This window comes from Triticum aestivum, chromosome 2A (genome assembly GCF_018294505.1).
Source record: "Triticum aestivum cultivar Chinese Spring chromosome 2A, IWGSC CS RefSeq v2.1, whole genome shotgun sequence".
NCBI lineage: Eukaryota > Viridiplantae > Streptophyta > Magnoliopsida > Poales > Poaceae > Triticum > Triticum aestivum.
Window position 1 is genome coordinate 543,886,586 of NC_057797.1, and position 21,938 is coordinate 543,908,523.

At 45.4% G+C, this 21,938-nt stretch overlaps 2 protein-coding genes across 2 annotated transcripts; both read left to right on the forward strand.

The window, feature by feature from the left end:
* Positions 1-14,436: 14,436 nt before the first annotated feature.
* LOC123189336 (protein PAIR1) lies at positions 14,437-18,995 on the forward strand. Its single transcript, XM_044601732.1, has 9 exons — positions 14,437-14,662; positions 14,803-15,307; positions 15,944-16,097; positions 16,420-16,554; positions 16,709-16,761; positions 16,854-17,042; positions 17,483-17,545; positions 17,634-18,136; positions 18,651-18,995. The coding sequence occupies exons 1-9, from the start codon at positions 14,604-14,606 to the stop codon at positions 18,901-18,903; spliced, it is 1,914 nt and encodes a 637-aa protein (XP_044457667.1). The 5' UTR covers positions 14,437-14,603; the 3' UTR covers positions 18,904-18,995.
* Positions 18,996-19,175: 180 nt separating this feature from the next.
* On the forward strand, positions 19,176-19,771 carry LOC123189337 (protein PAIR1). The gene is made up of 2 exons (XM_044601733.1): positions 19,176-19,281; positions 19,383-19,771. The coding sequence occupies exons 1-2, from the start codon at positions 19,176-19,178 to the stop codon at positions 19,523-19,525; spliced, it is 249 nt and encodes an 82-aa protein (XP_044457668.1). The 3' UTR covers positions 19,526-19,771.
* The last annotated feature ends 2,167 nt before the right edge of the window (positions 19,772-21,938 follow it).

The following is a 21,938-nucleotide window of genomic DNA, read 5'->3' on the forward strand; positions in this document are numbered from 1 at the left end:
AGAGCCATACATGATTTAGAATTTGATAGAATACTCTATGTGCTTCACTTATATCTTTTGAGCTTTATAATTTTGCTCTAGTGCTTCACTTATATCTTTTAGAGCACAGTGGTGGATTTGTTTTATAGAAACTATTGATCTCTCATGCTTCACTTAGATTATTTTGAGAGTCTTATTAGCATGGTAATTTGCTTAAAATCCTAATATGCTTGGTATGCAAGATTAATAATAAAACTTTCGTATGAGTGTGTTGAATACTAAGAAAAGTTTGATGCTTGATGATTGTTTTGAGATATGGAGGTAATAATATCAAAGTCATGCTAGTTGAGTAGTTGTGAAATTGAGAAATACTTGTGTTGAAGTTTGGAAGTCCCGTAGCATGCACGTATAGTAAACGTTATGCAACAAATTTGAAACATGAGGTGTTATTTGATTGTCTTCCTTATGAGTGGCGGTCGGGGACGAGCGATGGTATTTTCCTACCAATCTACCCCCCTAGGAGCATACGCGTAGTGCCGAGGTTTTTGATGACTTGTAGATTTTTGCAATAAGTATGTGAGTTCTTTATGACTAATGTTGAGTCCATGGATTATACACACTCTCACCCTTCCATCTTTGCTAGCCTCTTCGGTACCGTGCATTGCCCTTTCTCACATTGAGAGTTGGCGCAAACTTCATCGGTGCATCCAAACCCCGTGATATGATACGCTCTTTCACACATAAACCTCCTTATATCTTCCTCAAAACAGCCACCATACCTACCTATTATGGCATTTCCATAGCCATTCCGAGATATATTGCCATGCAACTTTCCATCATTCTGTTCATCATGACACATTCATCATTGTCATATTGCTTAGCATGATCATGTAGTTGACATAGTATTTGTGGCAAAGCCACCATTCATAATTATTTCATACATGTCACTCTTGGTTCATTGCATATCCCGGTACACCGCCAGAGGCATTCATATAGAGTCATCTTTGTTCTAGTATCGAGTTGTAATCATTGAGTTGTAAATAAATAGAAGTGTGATGATCACCATTATTAGAGCATTGTCCCAAGTGAGGAATAAAAAAAAAGAAAGGCCATAAAAAAGGAAAGGCCCAAAAAATGAGAGAAAAAGAGAGAAGGGACAATGTTACTATCCTTTTACCACACTTGTGCTTCAAAGTAGCACCATGATCTTCATAGTAGAGAGTCTCTCATGTTATCACTTTCATATACTAGTGGGAATTTTTCATTATAGAACTTGGCTTTTATGTTCCAACAATGGGCCTCCTCAAGTGCCCTAGGTCTTTGTGAGCAAGCAAGTTGGATGCACACCCACTGTTTCTTTTGTTGAGCTTTCATACATTTATAGCTCTAGTGCATCCGTTGCATGGCAATCCCTACTCCTTGCATTAACATCAATCGGTGGGCATCTCCATAGCCCATTGATTAGCCTCGTTGATGTGAGACTTTCTCTTTTTTGTCTTCTCCGCATAACCCCCCTCATTATATTTTATTCCACCCATAGTGCTATGTCCATGGCTCGCGCTAATATATTGCGTGAAAGTTTATAGGTTTGAGATTACTGAAGTATGAAACAATTGCTTGGCTTGTCATCGGGGTTGTGCATGATGAGAGCATTCTTGTGTGACGAAAATGAAACATGACTAAACTATATGATTTTGTAGGGATGAACTTGCTTTGGCCATGTTATTTTGAGAAGACATAATTGCTTAGTTACTATGCTTGAAGTATTATCATTTTTATGTCAATATGAACTTTTGTCTTGAATCTTTTGGATCTGAATATTCATACCACAATTAAGAAGAATTACATTAAAATTATGCCAAGTAGCACTCCATATCAAAAATTCTGTTTTTATCATTTACCTACTCGAGGACGAGCAGGAATTAAGCTTGGGGATGCTTGATACGTCTCCAACGTATCTATAATTTTTGATTGCTCCATGCTATATTATCTATTGTTTTGGACTATATTGAGCTTTATTTTCCACTTTTATATTATTTTTGGGATTGACCTATTAACCGGAGGCCCATCCCAGAATTGTTGTTTTTTTGCCTGTTTTAGGGTTTCGAAGAAAAGGAATATAAAATGGAGTCCAAACGGAATGAAACCTTCGGGAACGTGATTTTCTCACCAGATAAGACCCAGGAGACTTGGACCCTCTGTCAAGAAAGCCATGAGGCGGTCACGAGGGTGGAGGGCGCCCCCTAGGGCGTGCCCCCTGCCTTGTGGGCCCCTCGAAGCTCCACCGACATACTTCTTCCTCCTATATATATCCACGTACCCCCAAACGATCAGAACAGGAGCCAAAACCTAATTCCACCGCCGCAACTCTATATATCCATGAGATCCCATCTTGGGGCCTGTTCCGGAGCTCCGCCGGAGGAGGCATCGATCACGGAGGGCTTCTACATCATCATCCAAGCCTCTCCGATGAAGTGTGAGTAGTTTACTTCAGACCTACGGGTCCATAGTTAGTAGCTAGATGGCTTCTTCTCTCTTTTTGGATCTCAATACAATGTTCTCCCCCTCTCTTGTGGATATCTATTCGATGTAATCTTCTTTTTGCGGTGTGTTTGTTGAGAACGATGAATTGTGGGTTTATGATCCAGTCTATCTATGAATAATATTTGGATCTTCTCTGAATTCTTTTATGTATGATTGGTTATCTTTGCAAGTCTCTTTGAATTATCAGTTTGGTTTGGCCTACTAGATTGGTTGTTCTTGCCATGGGAGAAGTGCTTAGCTTTGGGTTCGATCTTGCGGTGTCCTTTCCCAGTGACAGAAGGGGCAGCAAGGCACATATTGTATCGTTGCCATCGAGGATAACAAGATGGGGTTTTTATCATATTGCATGAAACTATCCCTCTACATCATGTCATCTTGCTTAAGGCGTTACTCTGTTTTTAACTTAATACTCTAGATGCATGCTGGATAGCGGTCGATGAGTGGAGTAATAGTAGTAGATGCAGAATCGTTTCGGTCTACTTGTCTCGGACGTGATGCCTATATACATGATCATACCTAGATATTCTCATAACTATGCTCAATTCTGTCAATTGCTCAACAATAATTTGTTCACCCGCCGTAGAATACTTATGCTCTTGAGAGAAGCCACTAGTGAAACCTATGGCCCCCGGGTCTCTTTATCATCATATCAATCTCCATCACTTTATTATTGCTTTCCTTTTACTTTGCTTTTACTTTTTACTTTGCATCTCTATACCAAAAATACGAAAAATATTATTTATCATCTCTATCAGATCTCACTTTCGTAAGTGACCGTGAAGGGATTGACAACCCCTAAGCGCGTTGGTTGCGTTGAGCTATTGTTTTTGTGTAGGTACGAGGGACTCGAGCATAGCCTCCTACTGGATTGATACCTTGGTTCTCAAAAACTGAGGGAAATACTTATGCTACTTTGCTGCATCATCCTCTCCTCTTCGGGGAAATCCAACGCAGTTCTCAAGAGGTAGCACTCCCACCTGGACTTGATCGCGGATGGAATTGAAGCGTCTCTTGATGTGCTTGGTTCTCTTGTGAAATCTGAATTCCTTTACCAAGGCAATTGCACCAGTATTGTCACAAAAGATTTTCATTGGACCCGATGCACTAGGTATGACACCTAGATCGGATATGAACTCCTTCATCCAGACTCCTTCATTTGCTGCTTCCGAAGCAGCAATGTACTCTGCTTCACACATAGATCCCGCCACGATGCTTTGTTTAGAACTGCTCCAACTAACAGCTCCACCATTCAATATAAACACGTATCCGGTTTGCGATTTAGAATCGTCCGGATCAGTGTCAAAGCTTGCATCAACGTAACCATTTATGATGAGCTGTTTGTCACCTCCATAAACGAGAAACATATCCTTAGTCCTTTTCAGGTATTTCAGGATGTTCTTGACCGCTGTCCAGTGATCCACTCCTGGATTACTTTGGTATCTCCCTGCTAAACTAATAGCAAGGCACACATCAGGTCTGGTACACAGCATTGCATACATGATAGAGCCTATGGCTGAAGCATAGGGAGCATCTTTCATTTTCTCTCTATCTTCTGCAGTGGTCGGGCATTGAGTCTTACTCAACTTCACACCTTGTAACATAGGAAAGAATCCTTTCTTTGCCTGATCCATTTTGAACTTCTTCAAAACTTTGTCAAGGTATGTGCTTTGTGAAAGTCCAATTAAGCGTCTTGATCTATCTCTATAGATCTTGATGCCCAATATGTAAGCAGCTTCACCAAGGTCTTTCATTGAAAAACTCTTACTCAAGTATCCTTCTATGCTATCCAGAAATTCTATATCATTTCCAATTAAAATATGTCATCCACATATAATATTAGAAATGCTACAGAGCTCCCACTCACTTTCTTGTAAATACAGGCTTCTCCAAAAGTCTGTATAAAACCATATGCTTTGATCACACTATCAAAACGTTTATTCCAACTCCGAGAGGCTTGCACCAGTCCATAAATGGATCGCTGGAGCTTGCACACTTTGTTAGCACCCTTTGGATCAATAAAACCTTCAGGTTGCATCATATACAACTCTTCTTCCAGAAATCCATTCAGGAATGCAGTCTTTACATCCATTTGCCAAATTTCATAATCATAAAATGCGGCAATAGCTAACATGATTCGGACGGACTTAAGCATCACTACAAGTGAGAAGGTCTCATCGTAGTCAACTCCTTGAACTTGTCGAAAACCTTTCGCAACAAGTCGAGCTTTGTAGACAGTAACATTACCATCAGCGTCTGTCTTCTTCTTGAAGATCCATTTATTCTCGATGGCTTGCCGATCATCGGGCAAGTCAACCGAAGTCCACACTTTGTTCTCATACATGGATCCCATCTCAGATTTCATGGCCTCAAGCCATTTTGCGGAATCTGGGCTCATCATTGCTTCCTCATAGTTCGTAGGTTCATCATGGTCTAGTAACATGACTTCCAGAACATGATTACCGTACCACTCTGGTGCGGATCTTACTTTGGTTGACCTACGAGGTTCGGTAGTAACTTGATCTGAAGTTTCATGATCATCATCATTAGCTTCCTCACTAATTGGTGTAGGTGTCATAGAAACCTGTTTCTGTGATGAACTACTTTCCAATAAGGGAGCAGGTACAATTACCTCATCAAGTTCTACTTTCCTCCCACTCACTTCTTTCGAGAGAAACTCCTTCTATAGAAAGGATCCATTCTTAGCAACAAAAGTCTTGCCTTCGGATCTGTGATAGAAGGTGTACCCAACTGTCTCTTTTGGGTATCCTATGAAGACACATTTTTCCGATTTGGGTTCGAGCTTATCAGGTTGAAGCTTTTTCACATAAGCATCGCAGCCTCAAACTTTAAGAAACGACAACTTTGGTTTCTTGCCAAACCACGGTTCATAAGGACTCGTCTCAACGGATTTAGATGGTGCCCTATTTAACGTGAATGCAGTCGTCTCTAAAGCATAACCCCAAAAGGATAGCGGTAAATCGGTAAGAGACATCATAGATCGCATCATATCTAATAAAGTACGATTACGACGTTCGGACACACCATTATGATGTGGTGTTCTAGGTGGCATGAGTAGCGAAACTATTCCGCATTGTTTCAAATCAAGACCAAACTCGTAACTCAAATATTCTCCTCGATGATCAGATCGTAGAAACTTTATTTTCTTGTTACGATGGTTTTCCACTTCACTCTGAAATTCTTTGGACTTTTCAAATGTTTCAGACGTATGTTTCATCAAGTAGATATACCCATATCTACTCAAATCATCTGTGAAGGTGAGAAAATAATGATACCCGCCGCGAGCCTTAATATTCATCGGACCACATACATCAATATGTATGATTTCCAACAAATCTATTGCTCGCTCCATAGTTTCGAAGAATGGCGTTTTTGTTGGGGAACGTAGTAATTTCAAAAAAATTCCTACACACATGCAAGATCATGGTGATGCATAGCAACGAGAGGGAAGAGTGTGTCCACGTACCCTCGTAGACCGAAAGTGGAAGCGTTAGCACAACGTGGTTGATGTAGTCGTACGTCTTCATGATCCGACCGACCAAGTACCGAATGCATGGCACCTCCGAGTTCTGCACACGTTCAACTCAATGATGTCCCTCGAACTCCGATCCAGCCGAGCTTTGAGGGAGAGTTCCGTCAGCACAACGGCGTGGTGACGATGTTGATGTTCTACCGTCGCAGGGCTTCGCCTAAGCACCGCTACAATGTTATCGAGGTGGACTATGGTGGAGCGGGGCACCGCACACGGCTAAAAGATCCAAGAGATCAATTGTTGTGTCTATGGGGTGCCCCATGGCCACGTATATAAAAGAGTGGAGGAGGGGGAGAGGGACAGCCCCTATGGCGCACCCTGGAGGAGTCCTACTCCCACCGGGAGTAGGATTCCTCCCCTTCCAAGTAGTAGGAGTAGGAGACAAGGAAGGGGAAGAGGGAAGAGAAGGAAGGAGGGGGCAGCACCCCTCCCCCTAGTCCAATTCGGACTAGTCATTGGGGGGGGGCGGCCTGCCTCTCTCTCTCTCCCCTAAAGCCCAATAAGGCCCATATACTTCTACCCCCGTATTCCCGTAACTCCCCGGTACTCTAAAAAATACCCAAACCACTCGGAACCTTCTGATGTCCGAATATAGTTGTCCAATATATCGATCTTTACGTCTCGACCATTTCGAGACTCCTCGTCATGTCTTCGATTTCATCCGGGACTCTGAACTACCTTCGGTACATCAAAACACATAAAATCATAATATAACTGTCATCGAACTTTAAGCGTGCGGACCCTACGGGTTCGAGAACTATGTAGACATGACCGAGACATGTCTCCGGTCAATAACCAATAGCGGAACCTGGATGCTCATATTGGCTCCTACATATTGTACGAAGATCTTTATCGGTCAAACTGCATAACAACATATGTTGTTCCCTTTGTCATCGGTATGTTACTTGCCCGAGATTCGATCGTCGGTATCTCAATACCTAGTTAAATCTCGTTAACGGCAAGTCTCTTTACTCGTTCCGTAATACATCATCCCGCAACTAACTTATTAGTTGCAATGTTTGCAAGGCTTAAGTGATATGTATTACCGAGTGGGCCCAGAGATACCTCTCTGACAATCGGAGTGACAAACCCTAATCTCGAAATACGTCAACCCAACAAGTACCTTCGGAGACACCTGTAGAGCACCTTTATAATCACCCAGTTACGTTGTGACGTTTGGTAGCACACAAAGTGTTCCTCCGGTAAACGGGACTTGCATAATCTCATAGTCATAGGAACATGTATAAGTCATGAAGAAAGCACTAGCAACAAACTAAACGATCAAGTGCTAAGCTAACGGAATGGGTCAAGTCAATCACATAATTCTCCTAATGATGTGATCCCATTAATCAAATGACAACTCTTTGTCTATGGCTAGGAAACATAACCATCTTTGATCAACGAGCTAGTCAAGTAGAGGCATACTAGTGACACTCTGTTTGTCTACGTATTCACACATGTATCATGTTTCCGATTAATACAATTCTAGCATGAATAATAAACATTCATCATGATATAAGGAAATAAATAATAACTTTAGTATTGCCTCTAGGGCATATTTCCTTCAGTTTTAGTCATCTTGCCCATGAGGCACGGTTCGCAAGTACCAAGTGATTCCAAAAGTCCATCAGAATGGAGTTTCTTCATGCGCTTTATACCAATATGACCTAAACGGCAGTGCCACAAATAAGTTGCACTATCATTATCAACTCTGCATCTTTTAGCTTCAATACTATGAATATGTGTATCTCCACTATCGTGATTCAAAAAGAATAGACCACTCTTTAAGGGTGCATGAACATAAAAGATATTACTCATATAAATAGAACAACCATTATTCTCTGATTTAAATGAATAACCGTCTCCCATCAAACAAGATCCAAATATAATGTTCATGCTTATCGCTGGCACCAAATAACAATTATTCAGGTCTAATACTAGTCCCGAAGGTAGATGTAGAGGTAGCGTGCCGACTGCGATCACATCGACTTTGGAACCATTTCCCACGCGCATCGTCACCTCGTCCTTTGCCAATCTTCGCTTAATTCGTAGTCCCTGTTTTGAGTTGAAAATATTAGCAACAGAACCAGTTTCAAATACCCAGGCACTACTGCGAGAATTAGTAAGGTACACATCAATAACATGTATATCACATATACATTTGTTCACCTTGCCATCCTTCTTATCCGCCAAATACTTGGGGCAGTTCCGCTTCCAGTGACCAGTCCCTTTGCAATAGAAGCACTCAGTCTCAGGCTTAGGTCCAGACTTGGGTTTCTTCTCTTGAGCAGCAACTTGTTTGCCATTCTTCTTGAAGTTTTCTTCTTCCCTTTACCCTTTTTCTTGAAACTGATGGTCTTGTTAACCATCAACACTTGATGCTCCTTCTTGATTTCTACCTCCGCAGCCATTAGCATTGCGAAGTGCTCGGGAATTGTTTTATTCATCCCTTGCATGTTATAGTTCATCACGAAGCTCTTGTAGCTTGGTGACAGTGATTGAAGAACTCTATCAAAGACACTATCAACAGGAAGATTAACTCCCAGTTGAGTCAAGTGGTTATGGTATCCAGACATCCTGAGTATATGTTCACTGACATAACTAGTCTCCTCCATCTTGCAGCTGTAGAAATTATTGGAGACTTCATATCTCTCAATCCGGGCATTTGCTTGAATATTAACTTCAACTCATGGAACATCTCATATGCTCCATGACGTTCAAAACGTTGTTGAAGTCCCGGTTCTAAGCCGTAAAGCATGGCACATTAAACTATCGAGTAGTCATCAGCTTTGCTCTGCGAGACATTCATAACATCTGGTGTTGCTCCTGTAACAGGTTTGGCACTTAGCGGTGCTTCCAGGACGTAATTCTTCTATGCAGCAATGAGGATAATCCTCAAGTTACAGACCCAGTCCGTGTAATTGCTACCATCATCTTTCAACTTTGCTTTCTCAAGGAACGCATTAAAATTCAACTGAACAACAACACGGGCCATCTATCTACAACAACATAGACATGCAAAATACTATCATGTACTAAGTTCATGATAAATTAAGGTTCAGTTAATCAAATTATTAAAGAACTCCCACTTAGATAGACATCCCTCTAATCATCTAAGTGATCACGTGATCCATATCAACTAAACCATGTCCAATCATCACGTGAGATGGAGTAGTTTTCAATGATGAACATCAATATGCTGATCATATCTTCTATATGATTAACGCTCGACCTTCCGGTCTCCAGTGTTCCGAGGCCATATCTGCATATGCTAGGCTCGTCAAGTTTAACTCGAGTATTCTGCTTGTGCAAAACTGGCTTGCACCCGTTGTATGTGAATGTAGAGCTTATCACACCCGATCATCACGTGGTGTCTCAGCATGACAAACTTTCGCAATGGTGCATACTCAGGGAGAACACTTGCACCTTGAAATTTAGTGAGAGATCATCTTATAATGCTACCGTTGATCTAAGCAAAATAAGATGCATAAAAGATAAACATCACATGCAATCAATATAAGTGATATGATATGGTCATCATCATCTTGTGCTTGTGATCTCCATCTCCGAAGCACCGTCATGATCACCATTGTTACCGGCGCGACACCTTGATCTCCATCGTAGCATCGTTGTCGTCTCGCCAACTATGCTTCTATGACTACCGCTACCGCTTAGTGATAAAGTAAAGCAATTACATGGCGATCGCATTGCATACAATAAAGCGACAACCATATGGCTCCTGCGAGTTGCTGATAACTCGGTTACAAAACATGATCATCTCATACAACAAAATATATCATCATGTCTTGACCATATCACATCACAACATGCCCTGCAAAAACAAGTTAGACGTCCTCTACTTTGTTGTTGCAAATTTTACGTGGCTGCTATGGGCTGAGCAAGAACCGTTCTTATCTAGGCATCAAAACCACAATGATAGTTTGTAAAATTAGTGATGTTTTAACCTTCTCAAGGACCGGGCGTAGCCACACTCGGTTCAACTAAAGTTGGAGAAACTGACACCCACCAGCCACCTGTGTGCAAAGCACGTCGGTAGAACCAGTCTCGCGTAAGCGTACGCGTAATGTCGGTCCGGGCCGCTTCATCCAACAATACCGCCGAACCAAAGTATGACATGCTGGTAAGCAGTATGACTTGTATCGCCCACAACTCACTTGTGTTCTACTCGTGCATATAACATCTACGCATAAACCTGGCTCGGATACCACTGTTGGGGAACGTAGTAATTTCAAAAAAAATCCTACGCACATGCAAGATCATGGTGATGCATAGCAACAAGAGGGAAGAATATCATCCACGTACCCTCGCAGACTGTAAGTGGAAGCGTTATTAGAACGCGGTTGATGTAGTCGAACGTCTTCACGATCCGACCGATCCAAGTACCGAACGCATGGCACCTCCAAGTTCAGCACACGTTCAGCTCGATGACGTCCCACGAACACCGATCCAGCAGAGCTTCACGGGAGAGTTCCGTCAGCACGATGGCGTGTTGACGGTGATGATGTTGCTACTGACATAGGGCTTCGCCTAAGCACCGCTACGATATGATCGATGTGGATTATGGTGGAGGGGGGCACCGCACACGGCTAAGGGATCAATGGTCAACTTGTGTGTCTAGAGGTGCCCCCTGCCCCCGTATATAAAGGAGCAAGGGGGAGACCGGCTGGCCCTCTATGGCGCGCCAGGAGGAGTCCTCCTCCTAGTAGGAGTAGGAGTAGGACTCCCCTCTTTCCTACTCCTACTAGGAGGGGAAAAGGAAGGGGGAGAGGGAGAAGGAAAGGGGGGCGCCCCCCCTCCTCTCCTAGTCCAATTCGGACCAGAGGGGGAGGGGCGTGCGGCCTTCCCTAGTCCAGCCCTCTCTCTCTCCACTAAGGCCCATAAGGCCCACTATTTCTCCCGGGGGGTTCCGGTAACCCTCCGGCACTCCAGTTTTCTCCGAAATCACCCGGAACACTTGCAGTGTCCGAATATGGTCGTCCAATATATCGATCTTTACGTCTCGACCATTTAGAGACTCCTCATCATGTCCGTGATCATATCCGGGACTCCGAACTACCTTCGGTACATCAAAACACAAAAACTCATAATACCGATCGTCACCGAACTTTAAGCGTGCGGACCCTACGGGTTCGAAAACTATGTAGACATGACCGAGACACGTCTCCGGTCAATAACCAATAGAGGAACCTGGATGTTCATATTGGCTCCCACATATTCTACAAAGATCTTTATCGGTCAAACCGCATAACAGCATACGTTGTTCCCTTTGTCATCGGTATGTTACTTGCCCGAGATTCGATTGTCGGTATCTCAATACCTAGTTCAATCTTGTTACCGGCAAGTCTCTTTACTGGTTCTGTAATGCATCATACCGCAACTAACTCATTAATTACAATGCTTGCAAGGATTATAGTGATGTGCATTACTGAGTGGGCCCAGAGATACCTCTCCGACAATCGGAGTGACAAATCCTAATCTTGATCTATGTCAACTCAACAAGTACCATCGGAGACACCTGTAGAGCACTTTTATAATCACCCAGTTAAGTTGTGACATTTGGTAGCACACAAAGTGTTCCTCCGGTAATCGGGAGTTACATAATCTCATAGTCATAGGAACATGTATAAGTCATGAAGAAAGCAATAACAGTAAACTAAAACGATCAAGTGCTAAGCTGATGAAATGGGTCAAGTCAATCACATCATTCTCCTAATGATGTGATCCCGTTTATCAAATGACAACTCATGTCTATGGTTAGGAAACATAACCATCTTTGATCAACGAGCTAGTCAAGTAGAGGCATACTAGTGACAATTTGTTTGTCTATGTATTCACGAATGTATCATGTTTCCGGTGTAATACAATTCTAGCATGAATAATAAACATTTATCATGATATGAGGAAATAAATAATAACTTTATTATTGCCTCTAGGGCATATTTCCTTCACAGACCGACCTGGGGTTCCTACAGATGCCACTGTCCCGGCACCAGAATCAATCTAGGAGCAGGACCATGGAGCGATATGTACTTCGGATCTGACTTCTAGATCGGATCCGAGCACCGCTTTACGGATGCAGGCATCAGGCCCAACTAGCGAAAACCCCGAGGCCACATCAGGTGGCGCCTCGGGCAAACTTCGGGTGAGCCCCGCCTACTGTCAAGAGATGGGTAAGGCCGACCTTACCCTCCTGAATGAGATGTTAGATCGAATTCAGAGCCTTGGAATCTCGGATGATCAGACCACGGTCTATAATCACATTCGATGTAAATCTGTAAGTGTGATTTTTTGACCCACCCGCCACCCACCTAGTAGCTACAAACCAGGATTTAACCGACGTACTGGACTACGCCAGCGAGGAGGCCGTTGATATGGATGAAGACGCCGACGATATGTCTTATACTGCATCACCCCTAGCCACTTCCAATACCACAAATGGGCAGGCACTTATTCCCACGATGTCTATATGGTAGATACACCTAAGAAGGATGAGGATGACAAAGAGCCCCCTAAACACAGACGTAGAAGGCGCCATGGTAAAGGTACTGGTAATGGGGATGCTAGCCATGACACTACCGATAATGGCGCTACTCCTGATGGCGCCGAGGATCAGAATGCTAGCGATAAGCCGATGACGGTCGAATAGACGACATCATGTCCAACAGGGACAATGATGACCCGGAGGACGATAATTATTATCTAGAATCCGAGGAGGATGTAAGCCTCGGACCCGATGAATTCGACATTCTGAGGAACCCCTCGATGATCCTCGGTTGTAGGCTCTCTGCCGATGGTTAATTAGCATCGCTAAAAGCATGAAGCAAAAGTCCCAAAAGCTTAGAGCCGAACAGGACAAACTAAACGATAAATGGACCGAGCTCCTCGGCACTGAGCAAGAGCTTGAGGAATGATTCGCAGGGAATAACCAGTACTACCCGCGAAGGAAGCTGCTCCCAGAGTTTGATGAGGAGGTTGTCGGCAACCCGCTATCAAAGCGCAACTGGGCCGGGAAGCCTGACCGCCCTCCTCGGGGCCGAGATAGGCCAACAAGTGGATATCCTGACCCCCCTGAAAAACCTCACCATTACGACAAGGATCCATTTCTGCCTTTTGAAACCATTGCAGAAGAAATTGGCATCAAGACCAGCTGCTCGTCTCGGTCCATCTATGGATCTAGGGAGCGCCCACCGATCGGACATGCGGGATACCTAGCTTGGTTAGCCAAACATGGCGATACACGTGATTATACATGTGATAGGACCGTAACGACATCGGACATTCGGCAACCAACAACTCGGGTCCGAGGAGCTGCTCGCTCCATGTGCAGGTTATGCAGCACCAATTGTCATAAGGGTTTAAACCCATCAATACTGAACAATATGACGGAACCACGAACCCCGCTATATGGATCGAGGATTTCCTCATACACATCCACATGGCCCTAGGTGATGACCTCCATGCCATCAAATACCTACCACTAAAGCTCAAAGGACCCGCACGACATTGGCTTAACAGCTTGCCCGAGAACTCCATCGGTAATTGGGAGGACCTCGAAGATGCCTTACGAGCAAATTTTCGCCAAAACCGAAGGGAGGAGCTCGGACAGACAGAGGTGGGAGGATGGATGCCGACACCGGGAATGGTGGCTGCCGGGCCGGGGTGGCGGCCGGTGCTCAGAGGTGAGGAGAGGTCACGCGCTCAGTGGATTCTCGAAATGTGAGAATATTAAAGTTATAGGAATAGAATGTCATCTCCTCTTATACCCTACGGGATTAGGTGAAGTGTTTGATAGCACATGAAAAATAAAGGAATTCTAAAAAATGTTTGAGTGGATGGAAAGTTTTCATTCCTACAAATCAAACGAGCATCATAAAAAATACTCCCTTCATTTTTATATACAAGGCCACAAACTCGGATTACAGGTATCAATGTAAAATTTAATGCATATTTTACAAGTCAGATTTTTTTCTTGTTTACTGGGATCATCAATACTCCGCATGCATGCAAAGAAATTGAGTGAAGGAAGTAGCCAACTGTCATTATAACTGCATGCATGCAAGTATTAAACATGTTCTTAGTATGAGAAAATATCATTGATTTTGCCTCGATTACTGTTGGTGGCCTTGTATAGATGCAAAATGTATATTTCATAGTGGACTTGTATATAAAAATGGAGGAAGTACCCAAGGTTTCAAATCCTTTAAATATTCTAAATTCCTTTGTATCAAAGGAGCCTTTTTCAAGGATCCGCTGTATGCTCAGCAACGCAAACCCCGTTCCGCACACCGCCGACGCTGCCTGCCTGAGCCCACATAGACCACGGCACCTGGGAAGGGGCCCAAAGGCCAGGAAGCAGCCGAGAGAGAATTCAAATTTCTCGGTGACTCCCATTCCCCAACACCTCCACCACCGCTACCTAATCCGTCGCTCTCCTACATCTCCTCCTCCTGCCCCCGCCGGCGATCACCGCCGCGCCCTCCTCGGCGGGGGGACACTCCGGAAGCACGTGATGAAGCTTAAGATCAACAAGGCGTGCGACCTCGCCTCCATCTCCGTCCTCCCTCCCCGGTACAGTGCTCCCGCCCAGGCCGATCCGCGCCCAATTAATTAATTCCCCTCTCCTCCCCTCTCGCCGCCGGCTGCTCCCGTTCGTTCCGCCGCGTACTTGGTTCGGTTTGTGATCGCGGTGTGTTGTTTTGGTGGTTCAGGAGGACCAGAGGGAGCAGCGGTGGCGGTGGTGGCGGGACGAGCGCGCCTGCTGCTGCTTCCGCGGCGCAGCAGCAGCGGTCCCAGTCGATGTCGCAGAAGTCCTTCTCGCAGGGCGTCGGCGCGTCCTTCTCACAGGGCATAGGCAGCGGAGGCGCGTCCTTCTCCCAGGGCAGCGGCGGCGGAGGCGCCGCGTTCTCTCAGGGCGGTGGAGGCGGAGGCGCGGCGTTCTCTCAGGGCGGAGGTGGCGGAGGCGCGGCGTTCTCTCAGAGCGGAGGTGGCGGAGGCGCGGCGTTCTCTCAGAGCGGAGGTGGCGGAGGCACGGCGTTCTCTCAGGGCGGATGTGGCGGAGGCGCAGCGTTCTCTCAGGGCGGAGGTGGCGGAGGCGCGTCCTTCTCGCAGGGCGGTGGCAGCGCGTCGCTCTTGCACGCGCAGTCGCAGCTCTCGCAGGCCTCCCTCAACGAGAGCCTCCTCAGCCTCCTCTCGCAGGCTCCCGCGCGCGATCAGGTCTCGTATACATCATCTTCCTTCTTCTCCAATTGTTGCTACTGTGTGATGATCGATGATCCAGGCCGCGTTTGCTTCTACCGGATGGATCGGTGGGTTCAGTGATTTTGTTCGATCTGTGGGTAACTATAGTTTTGGGATTTTGTTGGTTGCAGTAGCAAGTTTGCAACGAATTGATTGGCGTTGGTTATTGCAATTAGTCGTTTCCACTGAATCCACTTGTGCTTGTTCGATAGGCAAAAGAAATAGTACAAATCTCTGCAGTTGCCATTTCATTGAGCAAATTCGTGAACTAAGTATTGCTTGATATCTCAATTTGGTGCACGCGAGCATTCTGTACAGCATGACTGAAAGTGTGAGTAGCATTCATGTACTGCTATGTTTTGTCAGAATTGACGCCCTTCTGGGCACAGTCAGTATGTAGTTCCATTACTATTTATTCATATTCGTCAATGCAGAGGGAATTCCCAAACCAACAGTCCTTATGCTACTAAATGTTTTAGTGAGAACAGCTATGTTTTTTTGTTATATTTGCTAGTTGCAGAAGTTGGATTCCTTAAAAAAAAGTTATATACGGTGCATACTGTTTATCTGCTGCCCAGTTGTGATCTTCATTCTCTTTCCATTGGTGACCAGAAATTTGCCATGCAAGAGGACCCGTCGAAGCGGAAGTCTTCGTATCCTGCCAGTTCAGCTTCTTCTTGTATGCGTGACGAATCTCAGCTGCAAATTGCAAAAATACCAACCAACCCTATCCACCGCTGGAGCCCCTCTCTTCTGGATAGCAGATGTAAACTCAAGCCCTTGCACCTGACAGAATTTACATTTTATTCATCTTTCTTTTGCGGGGAAATTATATTTCACTCACTGGCATAACAACAGTTCACATGCTCTTCAAGCACACTGGTTTTGGTGTTCTGAATAGGTTCACAAAAACTCTCTCATTTACTGGGCATGTAAGGTCAAATGGTGCATGCTTTAAACAGATAGTGCACTTGAAGCTGTTCTAAACCTAGACTCTAGGTTCTATTTTTAGCTGTCACATTGTCATGATATACTTGGAACTTGGAAGTATATTTAGACTAAAGTGCTCAATTGATGTTATTCGACAGGTCAGGTTAATGAGGATGTTGAGCGCAAATTTCAGCATCTGGCAAGTTCAGTACAGAAGATGGGAATGATATTAGACTCTGTGCAAAATGATGTGATGCAGTTAAACAGAGGCATGAAGGAGGCATCACTAGACTGTAAGTCACCCCTTAATGGGTACTAGTACTTTAGATCAACATACGGGTGATAGTAGTTGCTGCTATTTTCTTCATGAGTTTTGCACTCTGATTCTGTTACTTCCCACAAATAGTACATCATCGACTAATGAGAGCATGTATTCGTTTTGTTCAGCTGGTGGCATTCAGAACAAGTTTGTGCTCCTAGAGGACTCTCTAAAGCAAATTGTAAGGATAGCTGCTGGTTCAGTCCTTTTTTCCTTCTTCTTTTTGCTGAGGCAACAAAGTTCTGTTTAATTAATCCAAACATGCTGCCACAGCTTAAGGGGCAAGATGATCTCAAAGCACTCCTCAAGGGAAGCACGAAAAGTAATGCTGACCAGCTCAGTATTCTCACCAGCAAACTGGATGAGATATCCTCGATACTTTCAGTCTTGCCAAAGCAAGTTCAAACAGAATTCGAGCAATTCAAGGGTGACATATTTAGTTTTTTTACAAAAGAGATGGAGGTACTACTGCTAAGATCAACCATTAGTTTTGATACAACTCTGTTAGGTTCGGTTGTCTTTGGAAATTATTCTGATCACTGGCATGTGCATATAAGTAATTATCTTATCTTGATGATTTACCACTATGTAAAGCTCTCTCCAATGTCCATATGTGTGAGTTTAGTTTCATATAAACATATAGGCTGGTTCATACCATTTTCTTCTGTATCTTTCTTTTTCCAGGAACCATCATTTCCGTCGTCTATTCATGATATCTAATACTAAAAATTCTCATTGTGCACTAGGGCTTATTTTTCAGCATTTTACTCTGAAGTTAAAATATTGCTTTTGAGGAACATGCACAATCTTGTATATCATGTGGAATGCTCAACCGTCGTCACTGCACATACTAAAGCAAAGCAACTAATGTGGCTCTTCCTGATCTTTGCCTCTTTGGACAGGGGGTCGTTAGAGCTGTCAGATCTCTCGATAGTAGGCTGCCCGGGGTGATGCAAATGCTGGCAGTACGCGTACTTCTTACTCAACTATTTGAATTAACTAGCCTTTCAGTATTTGTCTCCTCATATTCTATTTTTCTTTTCTTTGTTGAAGGATCAGAGCTGCACCACCAATGCAAAACCCCTGATGAACCAGGCAGCAGTAGAAAATGGAAGCCCCCTGATGAACCAGACACAAGTAGCAGATGGAAGCCCCCTGATGAACCAAGGACCGGTAGCAGACAGAAGGCCGCAGAAGAAACCAACGGCAGTAGCAAATGGAAGGCCCAAGAGGAAGAACCAAACGGCAGTAGCAAATGGAAGGCCCAAGAGGAAGAACCAAACGGCAGTAGCAAATGGAAGGCCCCAGAGGAAGAACCAGGCAGCAGGAGCAAATGGGAGGCCCCAGAGGAAGAAACCAACAGAAACAGCAGCAAATGGGAGGCCCCAGAGGAAGAAACCAACAGAAACAGCAGCAAATGCAAAGCCCCAGAGGTACCTCACACGAGTGACAAATGGAAGGCCCCAGGTGAAACAAACAGAAGCAGCAGATGGAAGGTCGCAGACGAACCAGAAACCCGAGGCAAATGGGAAAGCCCTGATACCAGTAACAACAGCGTAATCTTCTTCTAACCTCAGCTTCTTACTGCAGATTTAGGTTGTTAGGTAATTACTCTATGCATTGCTGCTGTGGTGTGGAGCATCAGATGTGAAAATTGCCTTGATGAAATCGAAAATCAAACTGAACCTATAAATCTTGAAATCCTCAAGAGGAAAGCTACAAGATATTCTTATGCTTCTCCAGAAGGGGTATTAAACCTACTGCCACTCTTATTTATGTGCAGGAGGATCTTGTGATAAGATGCTTCTCTTTTTTTCTTTCATTACAAAGCTAGTTAGTTCTGGCCTCTCAAATCTTGAAATGTCCAATATTCTAATGCCCGTACAGTAGAGCGTTATCTCTGTTTTGACAGCAAGATTAATTAGATTGGTGTCTTTCAGTTATAATGCTAATGAAAAAAAAATGCGTCCACTTTCTGAATATGCATCTGCCTTTGCTTTAATCTTCCCTGATCCTTGTTTGATTTGAGATTCTACTGACTAATTAGGCTTGTTTATCTGTCGGTGCCAGCGTTCCTGCGCCCGTGGTTTATCACCGAAAGGCGGTTGATCTGAAGCCAAAGGTGGAACAGTGGATGGTACCGGAACTGGCTGGCCCAAGCTACAGCAGGCCAGTGCCACCTAAAGAGCAAGAGTTGGCGATTCAGAAGGTCAATACAGAGGCGCCAATCAATAAGGCAACTCATTTTCTAGCTCGGCTGAACAAGTGTACTTATATGTTAGCAGAGATGAGATCACCTAAGGCAATGCTGCTAGCTAGCTAATGGCTCAAGACCAACATCACTGAATTATATTAACTGAGTCATTTGTCCTGAAAGAAGAACATCACTGATGAATTGAATCACTTGTCCTGAAAGAAGAACATGACTGAATTTACTTGAGCACACTTTGGTGCCGCTGCTTCATAAATTCTCTGTGGTTTGTGCTTGTTAATTAAGCAAGTGAAACGGTAGGTTAGGTTAAACCAGTGTGAAGTTGTTCTTGGAGGGTTAGTTACTGATGATCATGCTTGGTTGGTTGCGGATGTGGGAAAAAGATGCAGGCGATGCTGGGCCTTCTCATGGACTCGGATGACGACGGCGAAGACGAGGGGGCTGACAGCGACTGGAGCGCCTCCTGCGTGATCCTGAAGTTGGAAGCAGGTAGAGGCAGCCGCGGAACTGAACTGAATTTCCTTTCCCCCTCTGCGTGCCGGTGCCTCTCATGCATGCATGCTGATCCTGTGTGTGCGTGTATGGTGCAGGGTGTCCGGGTGATGAGGTGGTGCCGGAGGAGGCGACGAGCGAGGGGGAGGGGGAGGCGCTGGAGATCCTGCGGCGGGCGAGGAAGCGGCGGCGGAGGGAGGCCAACGCCAATGCGATTGTGCTCGTCCAAGACCAACGCTGAACAGAGGCTCGTACAGCAACCCAACGGTAACGCGTGGCTCGTACAGTGGGTCGACAGACAGTGTTTTAATAGAGGTGTGGTTAACGGGGCATACAGGAGAGGTTACAGAGGCCGGGAGAGGTAAAAGTATACACACTATTTCACCGTGTGGTGATGTGATGTACAGACAGAGACACGTACTTCTCTTCTTTTTCCCTTTGCACCGACGAAATGGAGGCTCGTACTGCTAAGCAAGTTGAAGATTTTTCGGAAAAGGAGTTGAACTCTACAGATGTTCTCACTAAAAACTTGATCGAGGATGAAGCTTTGTTATTGGATCAAAATACACACGTCTCTTAAATCATGATCATAGTTAAGGCTTAGCTTGTATACTTATTTCATTACGCCATAGCAATAGAGAAGGATACACATTGCTTCACTTTTGTTGATCTACGCAAGTCATGCCTACTTCACCTATATCGTAGTTGGGGGCTTAGTTCTCTCTGTTCTTTGGTTGTCAGTGACGAAACTCAAATATCATGCCCGTTTGGTTGGTCAGAGTTGCAATCTCCATGTATAGCTACAGAAGGTCAGTGTGTTGGAAATTGGAATTCTAACAAACAACATGTTAAGTTTCTATGATGAACATATGCTTGCATGAATATGCCTTTCTTTTAGAAATGGATGAAGACCCCCGGCCTCTGCATCTAGACGATGCATGCAGCCACTTTATTAATTATTCAATAAAGTCCTTACAAAGAAATACAACAGTAAGTCTGAAGTCACCATCTAGGCAACATCTATCGCTACTCCTATCCAGTTGATGAAGGGATGCTGATAGTCCGGGCATAATATCACAGACCTCGCAGCCAAGTCTAACATCTAAGACCTGAGACCCCAACCTAGCCACTTGACGGGTCAGGGGCACACATTGATCCGGCGTGCTCTGAGAGTCCGCCGCCGTCAACTGCCACCGCTCTATCTTCAGAACTGTACTGATGCAACAACCTTGCTCGGTCTAGCTATCGTCGACGCCACCACGGCGCCCAAAGGCACCACCTCCCTGCGCGCAAACAGCTGAGCACGTCGCGATCGCCACTGATACACCTCAGCGCATGCTGCCAAGTACCACCAGCTGACACAGCTTGAAGTCCTTGGAAGATCTGCCGTCCGTAGCACCTGTCGGTGAGGCATGGCTTGACATCTCCACCGAAGCTCCGTGCAAGACGAAGCCGCTCCATCTCTTGCCTCTGACTTCCAGCGCTGCTCCATAAACGATGCTCCCAAGAGAGAAACGACACCGCAGTGCCGTCATCGTCCGATCTGGAACACCAGATCCTAGGGTTTCCCCCAGAGCAGCACGAGTGGGTCTACAATAGTTACATGACGATGCCTCCATCAAGGTAACGGCGAGAACGCCGCCATCGCCTGCCGTCGGCTCGGTTTTCACCGGCAACCATGTCTCTCCGACTCGCAGTCGGGACTAGATGATGGATCTTGAGATCCGATCACCAAGCCTCTGGCCGGCCATCTCTGGAAGAAGATGACCGCCACCTCCACCAGCGTCACCATGCCAGGCACGCGTTGCCGCTGGCACCCCCATGGTGCCTAGAGGCCGACAAGCCCCGACGAACACCACGCCTCGCCAGCCGCCATGGCCTAGACCCAAGCACAACCAGATCCGAATCAGATCAGGGTCAAGGGCCCCAAGCCGCAGCCGCCACGGAGGCAGCACCACTGGACGGTGCCCTGCCCTCCACCCCGCCGTAGGACCGAGTCATCGCCGAAGCTCCATCGCGCCATGCCGCCAAGCCGCCGCCGAAAAAGCTCGCGCCGCCGTCAGGGGAGAGAGAGACGCGCCAGGGAGAGGCCCCCCCCGCCGCCGGCACTGCCTGGACTTTGCCCAGCTGTGTCCCTCGGCGGCGACGAGGGGGGAGGGAGGGTGGAGGAGGGCCGGCGGCGGAGAGAGCTAGGGTTCCCCCGAGTCGCCTCAGAGAGGGACGCGGGGGACGGGCTTGCAGGTAGTATGACGTTCCCACTATCGAAGTGATAACGGAACAAGCGGCCAAAGGCCCAAGTCCTAAAACCTTGTCTGGAGCATACTGTTAGCAGATCTTCGAAACATGCAGAAAACAAACAAACTTAAGCAAAAGAAGATTACAAAGACCCGAGAGCGGTCTGGCAACTTGCACAATCTGAAGTTATCATGCATCAATCCTGCAGAACCAACATCAAGACCTTTGTTGTGTCATCACCAGGTCGATTTCCCATAGAAGATCTCCCCCGCCCCCAAAAAAAGATTTCCCATAGAAGCATACATTCTTCACTCTGCGCCTCCAGCATCAGCTGAACCCTTTGATGCTCTCACGGTCTCACCCCCACATTTAGTCTTTTTTTAGATTAACGTTGCCGCTTTATTTAACCATAGCTCGGA

What these genes read in the sequence shown, in the direction of transcription:
- LOC123189336 (XM_044601732.1), top strand. Translation starts at nt 14,604, where the DNA reads ATGAAGCTTAAGATCAACAAGGCGTGCGACCTCGCCTCCATCTCCGTC. An exon ending in ATCTCCGTCCTCCCTCCCCG is followed by an intron (nt 14,663 to 14,802) that starts GTACAGTGCTCC and finishes TTGGTGGTTCAG; the next exon opens with GAGGACCAGAGGGAGCAGCG. An exon ending in CTCTCTTCTGGATAGCAGAT is followed by an intron (nt 16,098 to 16,419) that starts GTAAACTCAAGC and finishes GTTATTCGACAG; the next exon opens with GTCAGGTTAATGAGGATGTT.
- LOC123189337 (XM_044601733.1), top strand. Translation starts at nt 19,176, where the DNA reads ATGCAGGCGATGCTGGGCCTTCTCATGGACTCGGATGACGACGGCGAA. An exon ending in GATCCTGAAGTTGGAAGCAG is followed by an intron (nt 19,282 to 19,382) that starts GTAGAGGCAGCC and finishes TGTATGGTGCAG; the next exon opens with GGTGTCCGGGTGATGAGGTG.